The sequence below is a fragment of the Vombatus ursinus genome, unplaced genomic scaffold, assembly GCF_900497805.2.
Source record: "Vombatus ursinus unplaced genomic scaffold, bare-nosed wombat genome assembly UNPS02014803.1, whole genome shotgun sequence".
Lineage (NCBI taxonomy): Eukaryota > Metazoa > Chordata > Mammalia > Diprotodontia > Vombatidae > Vombatus > Vombatus ursinus.
This window is the reverse complement of record NW_020954581.1, coordinates 1,341,530-1,368,760: the sequence shown is the minus strand read 5'-3', so window position 1 is coordinate 1,368,760 and position 27,231 is coordinate 1,341,530. Positions and strand designations below refer to the sequence as shown.

At 36.7% G+C, this 27,231-nt stretch overlaps 1 protein-coding gene across 1 annotated transcript in view; it reads right to left on the bottom strand.

The window, feature by feature from the left end:
- SYDE2 (synapse defective Rho GTPase homolog 2) overlaps positions 1-27,231 on the bottom strand; it is a 91,221-nt gene that overhangs the window by 19,488 nt on the left and 44,502 nt on the right. Inside the window, exon 5 of the mRNA XM_027873974.1 lies at positions 18,988-19,114. Coding sequence (XP_027729775.1) covers positions 18,988-19,114 — 127 coding nt within the window. The remainder of the gene's footprint in view (positions 1-18,987; positions 19,115-27,231) is intronic.

The following is a 27,231-nucleotide window of genomic DNA, read 5'->3' as shown; positions in this document are numbered from 1 at the left end:
TGAACAGAAAGCCATACAGCCAGGTGGATTTGGAACTGCCCCCTTTAAGATTTTGTTCATACGGAGCAGTTATATATTGCAATGGGCAGGAAAATGTACTTTGTGTAAAGATTTAAATCAACTCCTAAAGGATATATGATACTGCTGCTGTTATAGATGAACCTTTGGTGAAGAAACAGTTTTCAAATGTGATTTGAGCAGGGCTGTACAGAAAATTCACTGGCATAAATATAAAGACTTCAATCACTTTGTGAAAAACTTAGAATATTGCCTCATTTGTATGTCAACAGTTTGATGATTTAAAAGGGCAGGGAAAGAATTTTTATTAAAGTTAGAAAAGTATGAGTAAAAGAAAGTTTCAAGGATTGAAAATAAGAAGTTGGACAGTGTTAAGAACTTAAAAGTTCCAAAACATTACAGTCCCTAGACTCATTTTCAAAACTAACAACTTAATAAAAACTAACATTTAAATAGAACTTAATATATGCCAGACACCATGCTAAGTACTTACATTATTTCATTTGATCCTCACAACAACCCTGGGAGGTAGGTGCTATTATTATGTCCATTTTACAGATGAGGAAACTAAAGTAAGTAGAGTTTAAGTGACTTGCCTAAGGTCACACTGTTAGTGAATGTCTAAGGCTGATTTGAATTGAGGTCTTCTGCCCCCAGACTCAGTACTCTATCCACTGTGCCACAAGCTTAAAACAGATAAAAGTAACAAAACCAGAACTCGTAACTATTTGGAGATTTAGGTTTGATTAAATAAAGTCTGTTGATTTCTTAAGGGAAAATATGGTAATGTTTTAAACTTTCAAGTGCAAGGTGAGTCAGCAAGAGTCAGGAGGCTCTGATTCAAGCTACTGCAGTGTTTAGGAGGTAAAGAGAACAAACCAGACAGAAGAAAAAAGAAATAGACAGGGCCTCAAACAGTTTGTGAGAGCTGTGGGAACAGATCAGCAACAGGAGCCATCAGCTGACAAGAAGGCAGCAGCTACTAATCTCATTGACTGAATAAAGATGGTCATTCCTGCTATTATCCTTTGGCACCAACTGGAGCTACCGTGTGCTGAAGCCTCCCAGTCCCTGTGGCTCTCTTCCACCCCTCTAGTTTGTATAAGGAAAAGCAGAAAGATGAAAGATAAGTGCTTCAGCTACTTTACTGTCTAAGAACTGGCAAAGCTCTTGTGCCCTAACCAGAAAGCCAAACCAAGCAGTTCGTTGTGAACGTTAGTCTGATTGGACAACAAAGCACCCTGACGAGCATCTAGCTAGCTACTCTGGCCTGTACAGCCCCAAAGATTGCCAGCCTGACGAGCTCTGCAGCTCTCTGGCTGAAAGCCAATTCTTCTTCAAGTTAAGAGGTAACGCTTTCTAAATGTCTTTTAAAAGGTGACTCTAAGTTGAAAGAACTTGTAAATGAAGATGTGGTGTTAGCACAGAGCATGTTCCTGAATGGACACAAGGCTAGGAACAGAGGTTTCCCAAGCATGGGGATTTTCCTCCCTCATGATCATCCCTCACAAGGTGTTTTAAGTGTGTGCCCACTCTCCTCCAATGATTCTGAGTGCCTTGGTGGGACAGCATGACCCACATATGCACTTGCTTTAATATGTAAGTGCCTGCGTTACTATTTCTGGTTGTAATGAACATCTGAATGTGTCATTGTGAGTGGCTGTTTGTGTAACTATAAATACACTTTGTGGGATCTCAACAGCTAAAGCAGTAAACAGGGGAAGAGTATTCCCCTTCCATAGAGTTACCCCAAAGATCCTGAAAGAATTTGAGTATAACTGTGTGGTAATGGTCTTTCTCTGGGAACCCAGATCTGCCAATGTAGGAGCAAGCTGGAGTAGGCGAACCAGTCCATAAAGTAAGTTGTCCACAAGGTCAGGTAAGAGGTCCTAAGGGGTTAATGTGAGAAATGCACAACACTTGTATTACATAAAGGACAACTAGCTCCAAAAAGTGTTAATTATTGGATCAATGTTAACCTAGAGTAAAACCTATAGTGAAATACCATGGAACTCTCCTTGGCTCTGTTCTATTTGACATTTTAAGCAATGAGATAGATAAAGCTTAACTGGCATGCTATTTAAATTTTCACATAACATGACATTGGGAGAGATAACTAACATACCAAATGGAAGAATCATAATAGAAACATCTTAACAGGCTAAAAAATAGGCTGGACCTATAAAAATTAAAAATAAATTTTTTTTAAAATGAAATTTAATAAAAATAAAGGCAAACTTGAGGGTACAGTCAAGACAGCAGATTAGAGATAGAAACCCAGCTGAAATCTCTCAATATTCCCCTCCAAACAACTTTAAATAATGCCTCAAATCAAGTACTGGAGTGAAGAGTCAACAAAAGGCCAAGGTGAGACATTTTTCCGGCCTAAGAAAACTTAAGAGGTCTGCAGGAAGTCTCTGTGACACTGGGGCAGTGGCCTATCTGGAGCGTACATGCAGCCACAGCAGCTGAAGCAACAGCAGCAACACATTTGGAAGCTTTCAGCCCAGGGAAGGTAAGGGGTCAGACGACCGGTCAGAAAGACATTACAGGAGACTCCCTACCGGCACTGGGTCTGTGACATGATGGTGGAGGTGTGTTCGAGTGCACTCACCAGGACACAGCAGTAGTTTTGGGAGCTCTCAGGCCAGAGATGAAAAGGGGGTTGGACAACCGGTCAGGGAAAGAGATTACAGGTAACCCTGTTGCCAGCACTGGGTATAGCTGGCACTAACTGGCAATGTTAGCACCCATATATATTTCTGGGTGGCAGTCCTAGGACAGAGATGAGCACTAGCAGTTGCGGCTGCAGCAGTAGTGGAACAAAGGAACCGGGTCACAATTCCAGGGCCAAGAGGCGTGCTAATGCTTGCAGCTGCAGGGGAGCAAGAGCTTTTCCTGGATAAAGACCAGTGTGCGGATCAGGACAACAAAAAAACTGAAAAAATGAAAGATGTGAAATATTTCAATGAAAAACAAGTGACCTAGAAAATACATTGAGAAGAGATTATTTAAGAATCACTGGACTACCTGAAACTCACGAACAAAGACAAAACAAAACAAAACAAAAAAAGGCCTAGATATCACATATTTCAAGAAACTATAAAACTTCCCAGATGTCCTAGAACCAGATAGCAAAGTAGAAACTGAAAAAATACACTAATCACCTCTTGAAAGAAATCCCAAAATGAAAACTCCTGAGAATATTACAGTATACTGCAAGGAGCCAGAAAGAAATAATTCAAATACTATGGAGCTCCAATTAGGATCACACAAAAGTTAGCAGCCACCACTATAAATAAAAGAAGGGCTTAGAATATGATATACCAGAAGGCAAAGAAACTATTACAACTAAGAATAACAGAAAAGAGTAAGAGACCAATTTCTCTAGTGAATATTGATGTAAAATTTTTCAGTGAAATACTAGCAAGGAGATTACAACAACATATCACAAAGATTGTATACTATGGCCAGGCTGGATTTATACCAGGAATGCAGGGCTGGTTCAATATTAACAAAATAAGCATAACTAACAATATTTGCAATAAAAAAGTTAAGATTACTTCAAAAGGTACAGAAAAAGCTTCTGCCAAAATGTAACACACATTTCTCTTATTAAACACACAAACACACACACACACACACACACACACACACACACACACACACACACACCAGAAAGCAGAGCAATTAAATAGAGCTTTCCTAAAAATAAGTATCTATCTAAAACCAAGAGCAAGCATTTTCTGTAATGGCGATAAGCTAAAAGCCTTCCCAATAAGATTAAGGGTGAAGCAAGGATGTCTATTATCACAATCATTATTCCTTATTCTATTAGAAATGCTAGCTAGAGCAATAAGACAAGAACAAAAAAGTAAAGGAATAAACACAGGCATGGTTTACTTAGAAAACCCTAGAGAGACAACTAAAAAAGTAATCAAAACAATTAACAACTTTAGCAAAGTTGCATGATATAAAATAAAACCACACAAACCATCAGTATTTCTGCATATTACCAACAAAAGTCTGCAGGAAGAGAAAGAGAAATTCCATTTAAAACAATTACAGACAGTTTAAAATACTTGGGAGTCTGCCTGGTAAGATACACACAGAAACTATAGGAACACAATTATAAAATACTTGTCCCAAATAAAAACAGATCTAAATAACTGGAGAAATAGTCATTGCTCATGGGTAGGCTGAATCAATATAAGAAAAAATAATACCACCTAAATTAACTTATTTGTTCAGTGCCAAACCAATCAAATTACCAATTACTTTATAGAACTAGAAAAAAAAATAACAAAATTCATCTGGAGGAACAAAAGGTCAATAAAATTAAGAGAATCAATGAAAAAAAAATGGGAAGCATGGAGGATTAGCAGTACCAGATCTCAAACTATACTACAAAGCTGTAATTGTTAAAATAACGTGGCATTGGGTAAGAAATAGAAAGTTAATAAATGGAAAAGATTAGGTATATGATATACAAAAGCAAATGAGAACAATAACTCAGTGTTTGATAAACCCTGAAGATCCCACCTACTGGGGAGAGAATTCATTATTTGACAAAAACTATTGGGAAAACTGAAAAGTAATCTAGCTGAAACCTAAGCAGAGAGCAACAACTCACATCACATACCAAGATAAGCTCAAATTGGGTGTAAGATTAAGACATAAAGGGTGATATCATAAACAAATTAATGGAGCACGGAAGAAATTCCAAAGACAGGGGAAAAGTTATTGACCAAATAGGACATAGAGAGGTTCATGGAAACTAAAATGGATAATTTTGATGACATAAAGTTAAAAAGTTTTTGTACAAACAAAACAAATGCAGCTTAAATTAGAAAAAAATCGGGAAACTGGGAAAAAATCTTTACATTAAGTTTCTCTGATAAAGGTCTCATTTCTAAAATATATAGGGAACTGAGTTAAATCAACAAGAACAAAAGCCATACCCCAAATGACAAACAGTCAAAAGATATGAAAAGGGAGTTTTCAGAGGAAGAAATTAAAGCTATCAATAGTCATATGAAAAAAATGCTCTAAATCACTAATAATTAGAGAAATGCAAATTAAAACAACTCTAAGGTACCACTTCACATGCATCAAAAAAGATGACAAAAAAAGAAAATGAAAAATGCTTAAGGAGATGTGGGAAATAAGTACACTAATGGTGGAGCCATGAACTAATCCAACCATACTGGAAAGCAGTTTGGAATTAGCTTTGATCTAACAATATCACTACAAGGTCTATACCCCAAAGAGATCAAAGAAAAAGGGAAAGAGGGAAGGATATATATGTACAAAAATATTTGTAGGAGCTCTTTTGATGGTAACAAAGAATAGAAATCTGAGGGGATGCTCATCAATCAGAGAACAGCTGAACAAGTTTTGCTACAGGAATACAATGGAATACTATTGTTCTATAGAAATGATAAAAGGGGTGGTTTCAGAAAAACCTAGGCAAACTTGTATGAACTCATAAAGAGTGAAGTAAGCAGAACCAGGAGAACAACTTATACAATAACAGCAATATTACGAAGATAATCAACTGAAAGGCTTAGCAACTCTGATCAGTACAATGACCAACCATAATTCTAAGGACTCATGATGAAATATGCTAGCCACCTGCAGATAGAGAACTGATGGACTCAAAGAGCAGCTGAAGTATATTTTCTTCTATTTCTTTCTTTTTTTCTTGCCTTTTTTTTCTTTGATGAGAGGATAACATGGCTGATGTGGAAATTTGTTTTACATGTCTATACATATCTGTAATGGGTTCTATTTTTCTTGCCTTCTCAATGAGTTGGGGGAGGAGAGAAAATATGGAACTGAAAATAAAATAAAATTGAATTAAAAAAACTTTTTAAACCTATCTTACTTATCTTGGGTATCAATCAACTCTCTGTTCACCATTTTTGTTCTGTTATTTCCAGTGTAAATATTACTCTCCTTTGCAGAGAAGACAGAAACAAAGAAGAAAAGAGCAGCTCTGTCTTTTCTGTCGCACTCCAAGCAAAAGTCATATCTTTTTTCTTTGGTCCATTTTCTACCAAAAGAGCTAAAAAGACAAATACTCCTTTCTGTTGACCTGAGTTTCCCATACCAGCCTCAGCTTCTTCTGAGCTACAGCATTTCTCACTGTTTTACATGACTTAGCAACCCTCTTATATGCACCTTTTGTCACCTGGCCTTGCATCCATCTTCTACACATTTCTTTTTAAATCTGATTGTCTCTTCAGGCAAATCTCATTTTCCCTTCCTAATGGAATTGTTTTCCTGTGCTTCTTCACAATTTCATTCTAGAGCATTTCTTAGCTCTCCTAGGTTTGACCTCCCCTGAAGCACTTTGCTCAGTTGGGTTCTCCCTATCTTTCCTCTGAACTCTCTGAAATATGCTCATCAAACATCAAGGGTACATGTCAGAATATACTGAGACTTCCTATTCTCTACCACAAGCTCTAAGAAGGAGAGGTCATCCTTCCAGATTTTGTATCATTTCCACTGCAGCAACCAGCTCATTCCTGTCAATAAAGTTAGTTCCTATACCTTTTGAAAGATGTAATCATCACTAAAGTAAGTCAAGACTTTATTTAGCGTTATTTCTCAAAGAAAGGCCTTTTCAATGTCTACATATTATGCTTTCTCTTACACTGAAACACCTTGCAACGCAGAAGTGACCAAAAAATAGTTCAGAAATAAAGAGAACACTAATGTTAATCCTAAAGCGGTCAGAAGTAAAACATTTTAATTATTAGAATATTAACTTTTAATGAACTAGATTTTTTTTGCAAAAAGAGAATTCCAGAAAGAGAAGAAATCATAAAAGATAAAACTGACAGTACTGACTATAGAAAATAAAAGTGATTTTGAATGAATCAAGTCAATGAAGGTAGAGTTAGAAGACAAATGGTTGGATAGGGAAAATGTGCAGCTAATATCACCAATAAAAGTCTAGTATCCAAAATATATAAGGAACTGGAAAATATATAATACCAAGAGCCTTTTCTCAATAGATAACTGGTTAAATTATATGAGCAGTTTTCAAAAGAATTGCAAAGTATAAATGAAAACATAAAATGTTTTCCAAATCTCAAACAGTTCAAGGCATGCAAATTAAAACAGCTCTTCACTTTCATTGTATACTGTGCAAATTGGTCACGATGACAAAAAATGAGAACAATCCATGTCGAAGGAACTATGGAAAGACAGGAACACTAATATACTGTTGGTGGAGCTGCGAATGTCTCAAATTTAGATATCAACTTAGAATTATGCAATAAAAATAACTAAACTGATCAGTGATCCTCTTACTAGGAATACATAACTAGAAAGTCAAAGAAAGAAACAAAGATAAAACATACAGTTGGGCAGCACAAGTGGTGAAGATGGTGAAGGCTGAGTGATTCAGAAAGCAATGAGGGTCCTACAGAAGAGACAATAAATTATTCCTTGCATCTCATGGCAGAGAAGTGGAAGGCTAAGATACAACAGCACAGACACTGTTAGATGAATGCTGTTGCTTACTAGCTTTTCTTTGTCACAATGGAGGATTCAATCAGCGGTGATGAGGTTAAAATGATATGACTACTGCTCTCAGAGATGGCTGAGGGGGAAAGGTTAGAAGCAGGACTGGGAGTCTGGAAGGCAGCTCTATGCCCAGGGCTACTGGGTTTGAGTGTACTGGGCTGCCTCCATCAGAATGTGAAGGAAGAGAGTGGACTTGTTGATGGCAATGGTTTAAACTTGATTGGTACATGCCACCTCATGTCTCTCCTTCGGGGTGACTTGCTGATTCACTTCTGAGGAGAACACCTGGCTGATACTTATAATTTTAAACATAACTTTTCAGATGTCTTAGTGTTCAAGTACTGAAGTAGAACATATAAAAACACTCGCTCATATTTCAACTCAATTAAAAATTACATAAGCTAAGTCATACTTGTAAAAGTTCTCATTTAAATCATGAGACTACTATTCTCATCACTAAATTTCTAATTTTAGCCTGTCTGTCTTCGATAAATAGCAACATTCAGTACAAAGAGAAGACAACCAAGTTCCAATCAGGAAGTGGAAATAACATTTTCTGTATCTGCCAACTAAAGACACTATTAACTCCCTAGGGCAGAATAAAAAATACCATCCATTTTCTTTTTTGACAAAGCAAGACTTGTTAGTTCTTACAAAACTCAATATAATTAGCTGTAAGCCTTACCCTATAATGCAATTATGAAATTAAATTTGGACTTAAAAGGTTTTTAATACGGTATTCTTTCAATACTTCAAAAGATCGACTACACTGGGTACAACCCCCTCCATCAGCACAGATCACAATCTCTCTCTATTTCAGTAATAACAATAAATGTGGTACTTTAAAGTTTAAGGAACAGTTTCTGTACAACTCTGTGTGATGCAGTGGAAAGAGTACTGTACCTGTAGTCGTGAGACCTGGATTCAAATCCTTGCTCCAAAGTTTATTAGGCGTGGAGCAGGGTGGGGAGGGAAGGGAGGGTGGGGTATCTTTTCACATCTCTTCTTGTTCTTCAATAATTTTGTAACATTCAAGTTCAATTGTGTTGGGATTACTGTTTTTTCCATTTACATTGCTGTAGTCATTGTATATGATGTTTTCCTAGCTCTGCTTTACTTCACTTTGCTTCCATTTATGTAAATCTTTCCATGCTTCTCTGAATTCATTATGCTCACTGTTTTTTACAGCAAAGTATCCCATGACATCCATGTACCACAATGTGTTTGTTTAATCATTGACTTATTGCTTTATTTACACATCAGTGCTTGATTAAATGGTTACATAGGCAGTATATTATTGTTTCACATTGAAAAAACTGTGGCTAAAAGAAGAGTTCAATGACTTGCCCAAGGTCAAATATCTATATAAGTGTAAGAGGTGAAATATAAACCCAGGTCTTCATGACTCCATTCCTTTCACTATATCATGCTGCTTTGTGGTAACTATATCATAAGGCTGTTGTGAAGAAAGCACTTTGTTTTTGCAAAAAGAGAATTGAACAAAATTAAAAGAAATGGATATTCATTTATTCAGAGACCAAGGGAGGATGGACCATGACAATCAATAAAAATATTTACTGTGCAAAGCAACACATGAAGTGTAACAGATAAAGAAACAAATATAAAACATGATTTCCACCATCTAGGAGTTTATATTCTGGTCAAAGAAATAAAACACATACGTATACATGTGTTCCAATGCTTCAGTTTATTTGATTTCATTAACTTAGGTAGTTTCTCTAACAACGTAGATGACGACCTATTCAGACATGACCCTCCTGTGTAAGCCTTGTTCATGCTGTCCAGGAAGCTCATCAGGGAAGGTCCAACCTACATACAAAGGGACTTCATCAAGTTCTCTTGACACTGTAACAACATATAGGTTCTGTTGTTATAGTTGAACTTCATTCTCCTTACATGGCTGGCCCATCTCTTTTTTTGTGTTTTTGTCATACACTTCTCTAACAATATTCCTCACACAACTTCTTCATAATCCCTTATCTGTAATGTGTTACAGCCTACTCAAGTCCACCATGTGCTTCTCTGGTGCCCTTTGGGTGATGCTCTTTGAAAAGCACAGTCTTCCATGACTCAAAATCATGTAACATCATTAGAAGACTATTGGTATTAATAATAAGAATGGCCTTTGTTTCATGCAGAAACTTGGAATCATTTAAAGTACTGCAATTTACCAAAGGTAACCCAGCTTATTTTTCACTTCTTGGCTCAATTCACTGCATACCCATTTGTAGTGATTGTCCAACACTGATGAACAAGTTCTATAGACTGCCAATCCAACTGTAACTCGTAATCTGGACAAGATTATGAAAACAGTCCAAGAAAAAATAGCCTAGAAACAGTTTGACATGATACAGAGTAGTATTACTCAGATATATCTTTTAAGTCCGTAGAAGGCCTTGAATGGACCATTTGTCCATGTGTTCTAAACATCATAGTGGGCAGCAGCATATAAGTACATCTTAGATACATTCTTTTGCGCCAGTTTCACATGTTGTTGGGATACAATAACTGTATGGTAAGAAAGGACAGAATTATCCTTTTTCATGACTACAAAAGAAAGACTATACAGTTTTTTAAAGATTAAAAGTCTGCCAGCCTGTCAAGAATTTAAGTATAGGTAGAATTCTCTCTAAGATACAAGAACATATGGCCATGAAGAAGTCTTTCAAGTGGCAATGGTTCACTGAATCCTTTAAATCACATATTTGAGATGAAATCAGGAATTGGATATGTATATGACTTCTGGGAGTTCAGTTCTTGGTTTGGCACATCGGGAAAATTATTCTAACCAACCAAGATCATGGGACTATAACTTGACACGTTGGTTCAATGGTGTACAAAAACAAAACAAAACAAAAAAAATCAAAAACAAAAGCCCAACAATCTGTCAAAGAATGAAAAAAAATTGAGATTAAGAGAATAAGGCAACGTCATACTCCAAAAAGTATTTTGTATAATTGTTTTCTAAGGGCTATTTCTATTTCCCAATGAATGACTTAGTGTTTTGCCAAACTGGTCATTCCAAATTCACAACAAATAACCAATTATGACAAATTGTTACAGAGATTTTGGTCCAATAATATTCTCTGTAATGAAAGCTCCAGATGCTGTGCTATTTTCTTTAATTTGATGAGGGCTCATTAGAGAGGCAGTATGGACCATGGAAAGAGCGCTACATTTGGAGTCAGAGGATTTGGTTTTTTGTTTGTTTTGTTTTGTTTTGTTTTTATTTCTAGCTTGGTAATTTACTATCTCTATGTTCCTGGGCAAGTCATTTAACCTTTCTTGGACTCATTTTCTTTCTTCATAAAATGAGAGAACCGAACTAGATTACATTTAAGATTCCTTTTCAGTTCTAAATCTATAATGACACGTTTTGTGTCCTGCCATCAAGTAGAATTAATTCCTTTCACTAAGTCACCATGATTACCCATGATCAAATATAAAAATGGATTCGTTCAAAACCCTTCATAATTGTTATTGAGAGGATGCCCATCAATTGGGGAATAGCTGAACAAGTTGTGGTATATGAATGTAATGGAATACCATTGTGCTATAAGAAATGATGAACAGGCTGACTTCAGAAAAATCTGGAAAGACTTGTATGGTCTGATGCTGAGTGAAATGAGCAGAACCAGGAGAACACTGGGAAGGGTTAAGTTTATCAGTATTTGTGCAATGACTAATACTGATAAACTTAACCCTTCCCAGCATACAAGGATCTAAGACATCTCCAAAGGTCTCATGATGGAAAATGCTATCCACATCCAAAGAAAGAACTATGGAGTTTGAATGCAGATTGAAGCATACTATTTGCTATTTTTTTCCTTCTGTTGAGTTTTGTTTCCTCTTTCTAGTGGTTCCTCCTATTGGTTCTAATTCTTACTTACAACATCATTAATGTGAAAATATATTTAATAAGAATGTATATGTATAGCCTGTATCAGATTGTGTGCCATCTTGAGGAGGGTGGTGGCAAGGGAGGGGGAGAAAAATTTAAAACTCAAAAGCATATGGAAGTGATTGTTGATAAATCAAAATAAATTAATTAAAAAAAAACCTTCATAATTTAGCCCCCTCCCACTTTTCTAGTCTTCTTACATGTTAATCTCTACCATGTGATCCAGTGATACTGACCTCCTGATTGTTCCACCAAAAAAAACACTCCATTTCTTGATTCTGTGCATTTTCTCTGGTTGTCCCCCATGCTTGGAATGCTCTCCCCTTCTTCATCACCAACTACTTGCTTCCCTGGCTTCCTGTAAGTCCCAACTGAAATGCCCTCTCCTACAGAAAGCCTTTTCTAAGCTCTCTTAATTCTAGTGCCTTCCCTCTAGTAATCATTCTCTATTTATCCTGTATATAGCTTGTTTGTATATATTTGCTTGTTGTCCTTCCCATTAGACTGTGACCATCTTAAAGTCAGAAAACTGTCTTTTGCTTCTGTTTCTATTTCCAGCACTTAGCACAGTGCCCAACACATAGGAGGAACTTAATACAAGTTTACTGACTGAATTATGACTGAATGATTGACTCAAATTCAAACAAAAAACTACACATAAGATCAAAGGAGTTTAAAGGAAAAAAGGGATGAGAGTGGCCTTTCTCTTCTAGGCAAGGAAGCAAATTACATTCAGAAAGAAGCCATTAGAGAAATTTTTAACTGACTTTGTAAACCAGGCATGTGTTTTCTAGTAATATATTCATTATAAAAACAATTCCCATAAAGTTCAATAAATTGGGGCTTTCTCTGTTTTAGTCAATTATAAAATGATTCATTATATCATTAATTCAGACAGGCAGTCTGGTGTACCACAGAAAAGATTCTACGTATGATATACTAGATAAAATACAAAATTCCTTTGACTTTGTTACTTCTCACTTGATTAGAAAACACATAAAATGTGTTTTGAACGTTTCAGGCCAGAGGTGAGGAATCCGCAGCCTTGCAGGAAATCTTGTTTTGTGAAGTTTGGATTCAGTCAAAGGGCTGCACTTGAGGACCTAGAGGGCCACATGCGGCCTCGAGGCCACAGGTTCCCCACCCCTGTTTTAGGCAAAGACTAACTCAAATTTTGGGTATTACAAATATATGACTATGCTCCTCCCAACAGTCCACATTTCTTGATGTTTATATAATTAATAGGTCTGTGTTCCAGATGAATGACAAATTGGTAATGACTTGGGAAACAATTTGGCAGGAAAGTTTTTCAGGAATAGTGGAATGTGAAAGGCAGTATGCCATATATATAAAGTTGGCCTCAAAATCAGAAAGACCTGAAGTCAAGTCTTGATTCTAACACACACTGGTAGTGTGACGCTAGGTAAATCACATAATGTCTCAGTGCCCCCAGACAACCCTTTAATACCATAAGTTTCAGAGTATCAATCTGCATTGGGGGAAACAGAGTTCACTTGGAGTTCCCTATACCAATGAAATAAAAGGTCAGTTAAAAAAAAAGTAGAAAGCTGGATATTTTATATATATGAAAGGAAAAACATAATAGTAAATTATTTATTACTTAGCACAAATCTGCTTTTTCCTTCAAAGAATAATTTTATAGTAAAACTGAGAAGTATGACCTATGAACTATAAGTAACTTGTATACGTACTTACTTATTAATGCTGTACTTATTGAGTATAGCCAATATTCATAATAGAGTTTTCCTGCCCAAAAGATGAATTTTTCTTTAATCTCTGTATAAGGTACATGGTCTCTTTTCACATAGAACATTTTAATGATAAAAGGGGCAAAAAAGTGTTTTGATGCAAAGGAAAAGATTTACATTACTTTTCAAAGGATGTAAGATATTGTTCCTATTGTAGATGAACATTTTGCTACCTCAAAGGATTAAGAAAAGAACTTTGTTTTAATATATACTGATAAGGTATATGTATGAAAAAAATGCTTTTAGATGGAATTTAGGCAGTTTTGAACAGAAAATATTCTGTGACATAAATATGAAGACTCAAATCTTCCTGTGACAACCTATGAAATAACAACATATGGAAACAGTTTGATACTTTAAAGAGGCAGAAAAAGAGCTTAGCCATTTCAAGGGCAACAATTCCACCATTAGCTTCATTATTTCTTTTTTTCAGACCTATTGAACTGTTAACGTTTTCAGACTTTACCCAATGATCCAGTGCTTAGTACTGTGCTGGCATATAGTAGGCACTTAACAAATGTTTACTGACTTCCTGATATGTGAATTCATGTGGAGCAAAGATATGATGCCATACCATTACCAGTGGTCAGTTTCCCAAACCAGAAGTTCCATTTATTCGGAACCACAAGAATTTAATTAGATAAGGAGCTCACTACTGGCTCCACTATTGTCATTTCTTAGAAGAAAATAACTCTAGATTCTCTTGGAATTACTTAAAAGCAACTTCAAAAAGAGAATACGTATATGGTCAATAAATGCCTAATTTTTAAAAGAACCAAGAGTTACCAAGGCCCCTAATTTTAGGGCAACTATGTTACAATTATATTGTGATCCATTCTCCACTCTTCACATTTCCAAGAGCTGAAAATTCTCAAAAGCTAATATTCTTCTAAAGCAAGGGATAAGCACATACTACACCATTTCCATCCTTTTACACAAACATGTTCTGACAGTTATGTCATCTAAATAAAGCTTCATCACTACAAAATCTGGTCCTATCCATGCATTATGCTTATTAGCTAGGACTAACAATTTCAGCATTAATGAACACACATACTTCTCTTTGGTGCACATGAAATGGGCCTCTTTCTTAATATATAATTTTAGTTATATTAAGAAATTAGCAGGGGCAGCTAGGTGGTGCAGTGGATAGAGAGCCGGCCCTGGATTCAGGAGGACCTGAGTTCAAATCCGGTTTCAGACCAAACACTTGATAATAGCTGTGTGACCCTAAGCAAGTCACTTAACCCCATTTGCCTCGCAAAACAAAACAAAACAAAACAAAAAAAAATAAATTAGCAAAGCTCTAGTGGCCCATATGTTCTTCTAAAAATGCTAAAAAAAAAAATCTTTCTTCCTATTAATCAACAAGCATTTATTAAGCACTTACTTTGCGCTAGGCACAATACTAGATACAAAGGATATAAAGACAAAAACGAAACACTCCCTACTCCCAAAGAGCACAAATTTGGATATAAAAAGAATGCATATAAAATAAATACAAAGTAATATGATGGAGTTGGGGCACAGCAGACCTATCAAGGCCTTGTAGAGGAAACCAAGGATTGTAAGAATCACAGGTGAGTGGAGAGTGCAATAGAGACATATGGAAAGCCTGGGCAAAGGCACAGAGATGGGAGATAGTGTCATGGGTGGAATATTTTATTCACTGGATTTGTAGCTCCAGAGCCCAGAACACAGTGGACACTTAATAAATACTTGATGATTACTGATTTGAAGAAGAACAGCAAGAAGGGCAGTTTGGCTCGAAGGCTGGAAAGGTGGACTGGAGCCAGGCTATTAAAGGCTTCATATGCCAAACAACAGAGAAGTCTGTATTTGATTGCAGGTAATAGGGAGCCACTAGAGTTTTGAATATGGTGTGACATAGTGAAGCCTGGGTTTCAGAAGTATTACTTTGGCAGCTGTGTGGAATGATGGGTCGGAAAGGGGAGATTTGAGGCAGAGAGAGCAATTATACAGATTATAAAACAAACACATCACATGCCAAGATTTATAAAGAAGAAAAATCAGCTTGAATATTTGGTTTGTTTTCTCCTTAAAAAAAAGGCAAAGTAATCTAACATTTGATGCTAAGCATAACAATTAAACCTAGCTATAAAATATAATAATAACCTACTTACAAAGATATCACCCTTCTAGCTATCTTAATCCAGCCTTAAACCAGAAATAAATGAAAAAGGTCTCTAAGCCTCAAGTAGCCATCACATCCCCCTACTCTACCATTTAATTCACAAAGCAGTACAGCCTTCATATAAAATAAGGTAACAGATTGGAAAATCTAGACTTATGGACAACAGGAGTAAGAGACTGTTGACAGCAGAGAAAGGAGACAAAAAGTTATTTAAAATGGAAAGAAAAATCATAAAAGCAGAGCAGTACAGGAAACATTTTCTGTAGAGGCAATAAGTTCTATGGACATCACCATAATGCATATACTGCAATAACAACATATTGTGATAAACAATGATTTATTAGTAATAATAACCTGGACTTATCCAGATTATTAGGTGCAGCATACTATTTAATAAGGAAAGGAAATATTTAATGCATTTTAGGAAATATTAAAACCAGTTAAAAATTTAAAACAAGTTTTGGCACTTAAAGGGGTAAAAGTTAATTATTTTTAAAATTCATTTATGTTGAGTACTTCATTGCCCCAAAAACATATTTAATTTACTGCTGTAAATTACCATACTATAAACCATACACACACACAAACGCATTACTAGTTCTGACTAAAAAACTATCATAACATTGTCACAGATCTGAAAGTTCCAAGATATTCAAACATGAAATAAAAGTCCCAGCTACATTTCTGTCCTCTGCATAGAGCAGCCCAACACTTTATGATCAGTATAGAGTAATGGAGACTCTCAGCTCATGCTTAGCAGTACGGCCATTAAGGATTTAATTTCAGTGATTTTCCAAACAACCTCACACTTCTCTCCTCTGACACTGTCACCCTCTGAGGCAAGGCCCTCCTGACCTCACACCTGGACTACTGCAGTAGCGGCTGATGGGTCTCCCATCCCGAGTCTTTCCATACTCCAGTCCATCCTCACTCAGGTCAGACCATGTCACACCCTATTAAATCAATTACAAGGTTCTTTATTGCCTCCAGGATCAAATATGAAACCTTCTGTTTGGCTTTTAAAGCCCTTCGTAATGAGGCCCCCTCCCACCTTTCCCATCTTCCCACATCTCAGTCCCCTCCATACACCCTGCAATCCAGTGACGATGGCCGCCTTATTGTTCCTCGCACAAGACATTCAATCTCCCAACTCCAGGTATTTTTACGGGCCGTCCTCCATGCCTGCAGTGCTCTCCCTCCTCAGCTTCCCTGGTTACTTTCAAGTCCCCGCTAGAGTCCCACCTTCTACAAGATGCCTTTCCCTTCCTTAATCTTCATCTCTTTCCTCTGAAATTATCTCCAATTTATTTTGTATATATTGTGCTTGCATAGTTGTTTGCTGTCTCCCTTATTACTCTGTAGGCTCCTTGACAGCAGGGATTGTCTTTTGCCTTTCTTTGTATCCCCAGCACTTAGTAGAGCCTGGCACATAGTAGGTGCTTAACAAATGATTACTGACTTGGCTCAGAACACATGTTTATTTCATAAATATTTTCATAAGCTGTAACATCTATATTATCTATATTATGTTACTACAATATATATCTATATTATATTATATTACTATTATTACTAGGACAGGCTTGAATAGGTTACTTTAATAACCTTTAGTAACTATTTGCCAACCAAATAAGGCAAGGCATGGTGTCCAGGACTAGTGAGATTATAGTCCTGCTGTATTCTGCTCCTGTCTGTTTAGAGCTAGGCTCATTTCTGGGTATCATATGTTAGTAAGGGCACTGAGAAGCTTAAAAACATCCACAGCATGATGATCAGGATGGCCAAAAGGCTAGGAAGCTGCAGAAGGACTAGCTGAAAAATCTGAGGATGTTTCACCTGGAGAAGGGAAGACCTAGGGGAGACATAATAGCTCTCTTCAAGTACTTAAAGGGCTTATGTAGAAAAGGAATTAGATCTGACTAGGAATTAACTGATGACCAGAAATTACAAATAAGGACATTTAGGCTTGGTGCAAGGAAACAATTAGAACTCTTCATCCTTAAAATCACTTCAGCCCTAGGACTCCCACTTCATGATCCCCTCTCACCCATGGTACCCCTACCTCTGGCTGGAGGATGGTGAGCTCCTCCCAGAGCCTCCATCTAAAGAGGGTGCCAAGGCAGCCATCTCTTCATTTCTCACCTTACTACACTCCTCTGGATGTCTCCACCATGCCCCTGCCCAGGAAACCCTTCCCCTTCCCTGTTTTCAGTTTCTTTTTCTGCGTTCTCTTCCTCAATTAAATTATAAGCTCCTTGAGGTCAGGAGCTGTCCTTTTTCATATCTGTACTCCCAGAACTTAAAATAGTGCCTGACACATAGTAAGTCCTTAATAAATGTTTAGTGACTATCAAAAAGTAGAATGGACTGCCTTTAATGGCAATGGGCTCCCCTTCACTAAAAAATCTTTTTTTTTTTTTAATCCTTAATGATCACTTGTTGGGAATGTTGTGCAGTGGGTTCCTGTTCACTTAAAAGTTGGACTAGATGGATTCTGAGGTCTCTTCCAACTCTGAGATTCTGTGATTCCTACTAGACTGCAAATTCCTTGAGTGCAAGGACCATATTCGATCTTTAACCCCGTGAAGTCTGTTTTCCATCCTGGCCATTCTAGCCTACTGAAACAACCCCTTCACCAAGAGGTCACCAACGACCTCTTCCTAATAATCAGATCCAGTTGTCTTTTCTCTATACTGACCTTTCTATAGCATATGACGTTACTGAGTACCCCCTCCTTCTGGATACTGTCTCTTCCCTTAGCTTCTAAGATGACAAACTTTCTCCACGTTGTCCATGTGTATCTCAACTATTTCATCTGTCTCTTTCTAGCTTCTTGTCTTTTTTCTGATTCCATAACAGAATCTCCAAGGTTCTATTCTCAGACTTCTCTCTCACCCTTGCCAATCTTTTTTACTTCCAAGACTTCAGTTATTTCCTTAGAGTGATATCTCAGAAGTCTTTTAGTCCAATCTATATCTGAAAGGAAATTTCTTCTAAGACATCACTGAAAAATATTCACTATCAGCTTCTGTAGCAGTCTTTTCTGCTTCAGGTGATCTCAAATTGTTAAAGAGGTTTATACTAATACTATGCCAAAAGCTGTGTTTTATAAATTCCACCCACTGTTTGTTCCTAGTTCTGCACTCTGGGGCCAAGCAAAACCAGGTCCTGCCCTACAACCCTTAGAATACATGAAGAGGGCTAACTTGCCCCATCATCTCCTAGAAGCCATCTCTTTTCTAGACTGCACTCAGAAGGCTGTGCAGGACAGTGGAAAGAGCAACGATTCTGGTGTCAAAGCCCCTGGGTTCACACCCTACCTCATGACCTTGGATAGGTCACTCAACTTTCTTGGATCTCAGTTTCCATATGCATAAAATGGGGGAGCTGGATCAAATGACCTCTATGACCTACACCCTATTGCTCCTTTCTAGTGAGGAAGCTAGGGAAGGAAAGACGATAGGCGGAAAGGAAGATTCAAGGTAAACTTACATGTGATTGTACACTGCAGAATTAGAACTTCAGTTTTCTCTCCTAAGATTATAGTCTTTCCAGAATAACTACATAAAAGAAAGGAAATGTATTACCTGTGATTACATTAATGTCTGGATATTGGTTTTCACACAGACCAACAGCCTTGCTATCCTTCTCAAATGCTTCTCGAAGTTCTTTCTTGACTGCCGCTGAACCACATAATCGGTATAGGCCTACTACCTGGAAATAAAACCAGGGCCAAGTTATGATAAAACAAGATAAAAAGAAAAATATCTATTATATATAGCATACATGGTTGACATTAACATTACAATGAAATATTTTACAATGGCATTAAACTTTAAAATTCCTCAAAAACAAGATTATGAATTTCATAGAAACCTACTTTTTACATTTCTAATTACTGTTCTGCCATATCTTTCCCATAGTTCTGGATATCTGTATCTTACCCACTCTAAATTCCTTTCCCCCATGCCTGTGCACTAAACAAATATCCCTATGGTCAGACATTTAGAACTTGCTATATTTTACTAAAGGTGTAGCACACAACAAGGCTGTAGAAAAGTTAGTCATATGAACAGTTATTTTGACATTCCAGTAACTAATCCACCTCAGACTGGTTCAAAAAAAAGAAGAAAACAACTTGCCTCATACTTCATTACTAAATTTCATCCTATAGTGTTATAATAAACTTGCTGCTGCATCCACCGTGTAAATCTAGCAAAACTACCATTTAATAAAGGTTATCTAAGTGAAAAAGAGACTAAGATTTAGGTGCCTATACTCTTTCATTTTAGTTTCCTATTATTAAAAATAAAAACAATGAACTGAATCTAAGGTAAAACTTTCAATAAACATTAGTAAAGCATAGGCAGAACAAAAGCTCCATGGACAAAAATACATTATATAACTTAATTTGCTGGAAGAAAGCACCACGATTTCTTAAAAAGAAATCATGCTTAATGCTTGCTAGGCCTAACAGTTAAATCTTCATAAGGATGCGGAGAAACAAGCAGACAATCTATCTGGGGTGTTCTTTAAAGCCTCTGCCAAGGTTCTACAACAAAGACTATTTTCAAAATTGAGTCAGTGGGTTGGAAGCAGGCTGCATCACAGAGTGGAAGACACTATTCAGCATGGATAAGAAATTGGCCCAGATACAAGGAATAAAAATAGGATGGATAGAAAGGCATGTCTTGAAAGAGGAGGATGAATGGAAAGATTCCCTGAAGATTAGTGCCGAGGACTATTGTTATTTAAAACATTTACAAATTATTTAAAGGAAGACACACACTATAAGTTTGAAGACTTCAATCATAAAATACAAGTTGCAAGGAAGATTTTTGAGACTATTTCAATGCGGCAGAAAGTGCCAAATGGGCTTCAGTGGGCAAGTCATTAGAAATGAACTGAAGAAAACAAAATCCAGTATACTTAGTGAAATCCTGGTTGTTACAAACCAAGAAAGGAAGCTAGGAATCACTAAAGATTGTTTCCTTAAAAACAGCACCTCGATGTGCTGCTACGGTTAAAAAAAAAAAACCACCAAATCCTGAGGATCTAGAAATATATTACCATTAAAACAAAAAAAATTACTCTTCCACTGTATAAAACTTTTATGTATCTATATCCAGAATACTTGATAAACACAAATACCTTCTGGTCAAAACTCTATGGAAAGGAATAGACAGACAAGTCCATAAATGACGAAAAAAATCTGAGCAGCCTTTTTTTCCTGGCATTGTTTCTGGTTTTATGACTGCTGCTATTCTAAGAATTATAAAAAAGCTTCTGGCTTTTGATTGAAAGAGCACCAGAAAGATATACAGCTCGAGAAGATAGGAGCTCCACAGCCATGTGCCTGCCCAGCAGGGCTCTGCATGGCAATGATGTTCCAACTGAGCAGGGCACAGAAGAGCAGCATCTCCTGAGAGGGCAGTCATTACATGTCCAGAGGAGTCCAGCAGGAAGAACACAATGGCATAGTCAAAAGACAGCAATGACCCTACAATGTCAGAGGCATGAGCTGCCTCTGCATGGATGATGACAATGAAGATGATGATGTTAACACTTCCATAAATGTCTTGCAAAAATTATTTCATTTTCCTCAGAACAAGCCTGGGAGGCAGATGCTTTTATTAGCCACATTTTACAGTTGAGGAAAGTGAGGCACAGAAATTTTTAAGTGACTTTCGCAGGGTAACCTAGTTGGATTTGAACACAGATCTTCCTCTGTTCAAGGAGTATCCCATAATCACAAATGGTCCCCAGATGTGTGTTTCTTACATGCATCCACTCTTTCCACAGATGGTGTGTATTACTGTGGTAGAGAGGGGTCCCAGGTTCATAGTGGAAATGTCCTTTTGCTACTCTTCTTACTATGCCATTTCATAAATACCCTCGCTTCACAAAAATATTGTGTATAGTTCTTGTCGCTGCTTATCAATCAATCAACAAACATTTATTAAGCACCTGCTATATGCCAATCCCTGTGCCAAGCTCCAGGGATACAAAAACAGTACTTGCCCTCAAGTAGCTTACAATCTAATGGGAAGACAACATGCAACCAAATATACACAAAGCAGGCTAAAGACAAGACAAATAGGAAATAACAGAGGGCAGGCACTAGAATTAAGAAGAGTAGGGAAAAGCTTCCTGGAAAGAGTGAGATTTTAGTTGAGACTTAAAAGGAAGCCACAGAGGTTAGTAGGCACAGCAGAGGATAAAGAGCATTACAGGCATGGGGACAACCAGAGAAAATGCCCAGAGCCACGAGATGGAATGTCTTGTTTGTAGAACAACAAGAAATCCAGTGTCACTGGATCAAAGAATACATATTGGGAAGTAAGGTAAGAGGAGATCAGGTTATGAGGGGCTTTGAATGCCAAACAGAGCATTTTGTATTTGCTCCTGGAGGCAATAGGGAACCACTGGAGTTTATTGAGTGCGGAATGGAAGGTGACATGATTACACCTGAACTTTAGGAAAATCACTTTAAAGGTTGAATGGAGGATGAACTGGAGGAGGGAGAGACTTGAGGCAAGCAGACCCACCGAAAGGCTATTGTTACAACCCAAGTGTGAGGTGATACAGGCCTGCACCGGAGTAGTGACAGTGTTAGAGGAGAAAAGGGGGTGTATATTAAAAAATGGTGCAAAGCTGATGACAACAAACCTTGACAACAGATTGAATATCGGAGGTGAGAGATAATGAGAAATCCAGGATGCCTTCTAGGTTCTGAGCCTGAGGGACTGGAAGGTGTCATCTTCTACAGTAAGTGGGGAGAGAGACGTTCAGTTCTGGGACATGTTTGAGTTTAAGATGCCTACTGGGCATCCAGCTGAAGATGTCTGAAAGGCAGTTGGAGATGAGAGACTGGAAGTCAGCAGAGAGGGTGGGGCAGGATAGGAGTCCTCAGCACAGACATGGGTTACTTTAGGACTAGTGTACAAGATTTTGTTGGTGTAGGTATTCCTCCTTCACTAAAGCTAATCACAGTGCTTGTGATCTTCTAAGGCGGAAAAATAACCCAGTGGTAAAGAGATTCTCTGAATTCAGCTAGGCTAGTCTTCAAACAACATCTAGGCAGTCACTAGGCCTGTTTTCTGCAGCCTTTCCAGTATGGTCAGAACTTATGCTCTTCTGAAATAACTTTACCTGATAACAGTAATAATACTTTACTATGTTAATAACTTGAAAAATAAAATGTTATGGAACTTAACATATTAACATACTGATCGCATCTCTGCCCTTATTGACCAAAGGATAATAGTCTGCTAGCAGGAACAAACATTAGTTATGTGCTCATTTGCTAACTAATCTACATGTCTATATTGTATAATTAACATAATAATATCTACTAATCATTCAATCACTGATAGTAAGCAAACAAGCACCTACCCAATGTTTACTGAATAATGACAGCAATGACAAGAATGGCACATTGGAGGGCTACACTGTGGTTCTTCAAGCACTTTCCTCCTAACAAGACTATGTGATACATCCAAAGAAAGAACTATGGAGTGTGAATGCAGATCGAGGCATACTATTTGCTATTTTTCTCTTCTGTTTTGTTTTGTTTTCTCTTTCTTGTGATTCCTCTTATTGGTTCTAATTCTTCCTTACAACATCACTAATGTAAAAAAATGTTTAATAGGAATGTATATGTATAGCCCAAATCAGATTGCGCACCATCTTGGGGAGGGAGTTGGGCAGAGAGGGGGAGAAAATTTTAAAACTCAAAAGCTTATGGAAGTGATTGTTGATAAATCAAAATAAATTAATTAAAAACATAAAAATAATTGCTGGTTGGTTGACTGATTAACTTTCCAAAAAGTAAAGATATGCTTCGTGAACAAGTGCCCAACCTGAGAGGCAAAGGTTGAAGAGAAAAAAACGACAATAATTTTAAACAACTCAAACTGCAGGAACCATTTTGAAAATTAATTTCTTCAATATTATCCATAAATCTTACTATTGAGTTGATGGAACCCAAAATAAACTCAATAAAATTTAAATTATACTTAAAAAAAAAAGACTACGTGATAGACGAGGCGAGAAATAACAGCGATAAACATACTGGTGACAACTCCCATTTATATACCGCTTGAAGGTTTAAAAAGGTTTCCTGAAAGCAACCGCATGAGGTAAACAGCACAAGCGTTATCCTCCTCAACTTACAAAAGACACAAGCGAGGTCCACACAAGGTAAGCTGCTCGCCCCAGGTTACACAGCTGGTATGGTGGAAGCTGGGTCTCGGATCTAGGTCTCTCGTTTCCAAGCCTACTGTTGTTCCAACTATGCTATACTGCCTTCTCAATCGAAAAATTACTAAGTGCAGAAGACTAGGTAAACGTTTTTTTAATTGCCAATGAGAAACAAAATGCTTAAGACGGATAAAAACCATGTTATTACATTGAAATGTTGTAAATTTTGTAAGTAATTCTTATTAGAAATGTAAATTTCAGGAAATGACAGGCAAATTGATTACATGAGAATTGTTCTAAGTGATTGTCTTTGGGTGAACTGAACACTAGACAAATCAAATTTAATAAAGTGACATACAGCTATTTCACATATTGGATAATAAACTTATGGCATTCATTACTCCAAGATATGGTAAAGCTTATCAAAAAGGATGAAAAATAAATTAATGAATAACAGATCCATGACAAGTTATTGAGGGAAAATAATTATGTTTGCAAATAACCATAGTATGCTGACCAAGGACACCATTCCTTTCTATAATACCTCTCCTGGGTACTTTTTCAAAGTCTGAATCCTAGGCTGGATGGGCTATGAATCTCATGCAGTATGGCTATTTTTTCTGCTTAGTTTCAGAGCTTTTGCAAAGAACTTAAAATAAAACAGGCCTATGTAAAAAAACAAAAACAAAAAACTGTTTTGGTCTGTGTGTTTAACAGGATCTGATGTGCTTAGCCAAAGAACTGGAATAGTTACAAAGATTAACCAAATTTTTGGTAGAAAGCCAATCTGTAATGTTCAAGCATAGTAAATGAGCACTCTCAATATGTGAAAGGATGTCTAATTCAGGAAAGTGCATTTCCAACTGCAAAATTATGAAAGCTACTTTTTAGTTTGTCAGACATTTAACCAAAAATGCTAACCCCCTAGATCTAAGAGTAAAAAATACCACTATAATTCCCAGAAAGGGACAATCTGCATTAAATAATGCAGACTAAAGAAAGCAGAACCAAAAGAGCAGTATAAACAGCCACAACTGCAAATAAAGTCAATGTTGAGGCAACAAAACTCTGGCCAAATACACTAGTCAATATTAGTACCATACTGTCCAAGGTAAAAGACACATCCCACTTTTCTGTTAACAATCAATAAAACTAACTGTTTGAGGGAGGGAAGGAAAAAGGTTTGGGTATTTGGGGTCTGTTGTATCTTAACAAAATGTATTAATTTTTAAATTAAAAAAATTCAAGAAAAAATAATAATTTAAAATCATGACCAATAGAGTATTAAAGAGTATTGCCCTGAATATGGTAGAAATCTAAATTATATCATTCAATGAATCAAGTTTATTTATGAGTTACTAAAGAATTCATGGGGAAAAAATTTCATTCCAAATATCAAGAAGCAATTCCTGCTCTACAAAGTATTTGCCCAATTACATTCTCTTGGCACTTGACATCAGTTTGCAATAGATATATCATAATACTGCAGATAATAGGATGCCCAAAAAACAGTGATACTTTGTTTTTTACTTTAACAATTTATGGAAATAATTATTTTTAGTAATTGACAAATGTAATGCATGTCTGATACATGAACTGGTTTTCTACTGGCTAAGCAAAGTGAAGAAAGAAAAGGCAGAAAAGAAAAATTGCTTCTTTGATTTCACAAAAAGCTTAATTTGGAAGCAAAAGCACAGTTCAGACATAAGAATTTTTCGCACTGATTATCTTATCACTTAACCCCTCTAAGAAGAGCAGATCTACATAAAAGATTGTTTTTATCTGTGTATCTCCAAGGCTGAGTCAAGAAAAAGAACAGTTACAAAATGAAACAACTGTTTAGTAGGAGGCCAATCTACCCAACATAAGCCTAATCTATGCATAACGCTTCTACCACGTGCCTAAAGGGTTTCCCCCCAGACTGTTTCATCTTTGACTTTCTATCCTCAGCACCTAACATAGTGTTGCCACATATGTGGTGCTTAACAAAAGCTGACTGATTGATTAAAGCTGCTTCTGTTTCATACACTGTGGACTCTCATTAGAATGGGGAAAACTACAAAGCACCCTAGAGTTAGAAGAAGCTCAAAGAGATCAGCTGATCCAAAACTCAACCTTCAGACAGGGTATTATAATCCCCATTTTATATAGATGGGCAACTGAAGTTAAATAACATCCCTAAGTTCACTAAGTTCACAAGGTAGTGGTTAGTGATAGTGATGGGGCAGCTAGAACACTGAGCCTGAAGTCAGGAAGACTTGGGTTCAATTCTGGTCTCAGGTACTTACTAAGCTATGTGACCGTGAGCAAGTCTCTGTCTGCCTCTGTTTCCTCATCTGTAAAATGTGGATAATAAAAGCACCTATGTCCTAGGATTTTTGTGAGGATCAAATAAGATATTTGTAAAGCAGTTAGAACACAGTGCCTGGACATAGCAGGCGCTATATAAATGATAAGGATGAGAAGAAGAAGAAGAAGAGAAGAAACTAGAACCCACGTCTTCTCCCTGAAATCAAACAGATATCCTGATTTCAAATACTGCTTTCATGGATTCCATATTAACTTCTGAACTTTAAAGTTCTTATTATATGTAATGAGTTTTCAAAGTCTCAAATTCTCAAGTAAATTTTCTATATAACTTAAGTTGTACTTTGAAAATATTCTGAGGACATAACGTATACCTTCAGTGTCCTGCCTATAACTTCTTCCATTATAGCATTAGGAAGATAGGGATAACACCTTGTATTAGAATCGATTTGGCACCAGAGGACCTGGAACTGAATTCTATATCTCCGCTTCTTACCACCTGTGTAACAACAGGCAAATCTCTTACCTTCTCCAGCCCTTGATTTTCTCATCTGCACAACGATGGGGAGGCTAGACTAGATCATCTATAAGGTACAATGCAGTGCTACATCCTATGACCTTGTGAAAATGTTGTTGTAAATTTCAAAATTATCTTAATAAAAATATTTAAACATGATCATTTGTTATTCTTAGTATTATTTTAAGATTTATCACCTACATCAATGAACAAAAATTGCACTATAGGTAATGTTTCACCATAATGCCATCCAGGTTACTAGATTTTTTAAAAAAAACTGTTCTTCATTCCTACCCCTTAGTATACCATTAACATTTTTTTAACTTTCTAAATGGAAAGAAGTATATGAGATTTAATCCTAATACTTTTCACCATCTCCTCAGAATCATGTATCTAAGAACCAGTGACAGGTATAGTCTCCTGATCTAGGGAAAAAATATTTTAAAAGCATGTATAACTGTATTCATTAAGAGTAGTTTTTTTGTCTAAACAAGGAATAATGAAGACAAACCTGATTCTGAGTTCTTCTTCATACCCTATCAGTTATGAATTCTCACAGTTATTTTGTGGTGAGGGTATCCTGAGAGACAGATAAACAATGTGATGGTAATGTTTGCTCAAGAGAGTGTATCCCGGAAACTCCTGCTTAACAGTAAACGTGGAACCCATTAATTACTATCAATTATTTATTGTCCAAAACATGAATTACATTACAAATGGCAACTGAATAATATAAGCAAATAAGGAATAATAAAGAAATAGATTTCTACTACACTTCACCTAAATTCACCCTTCAAAACATGTT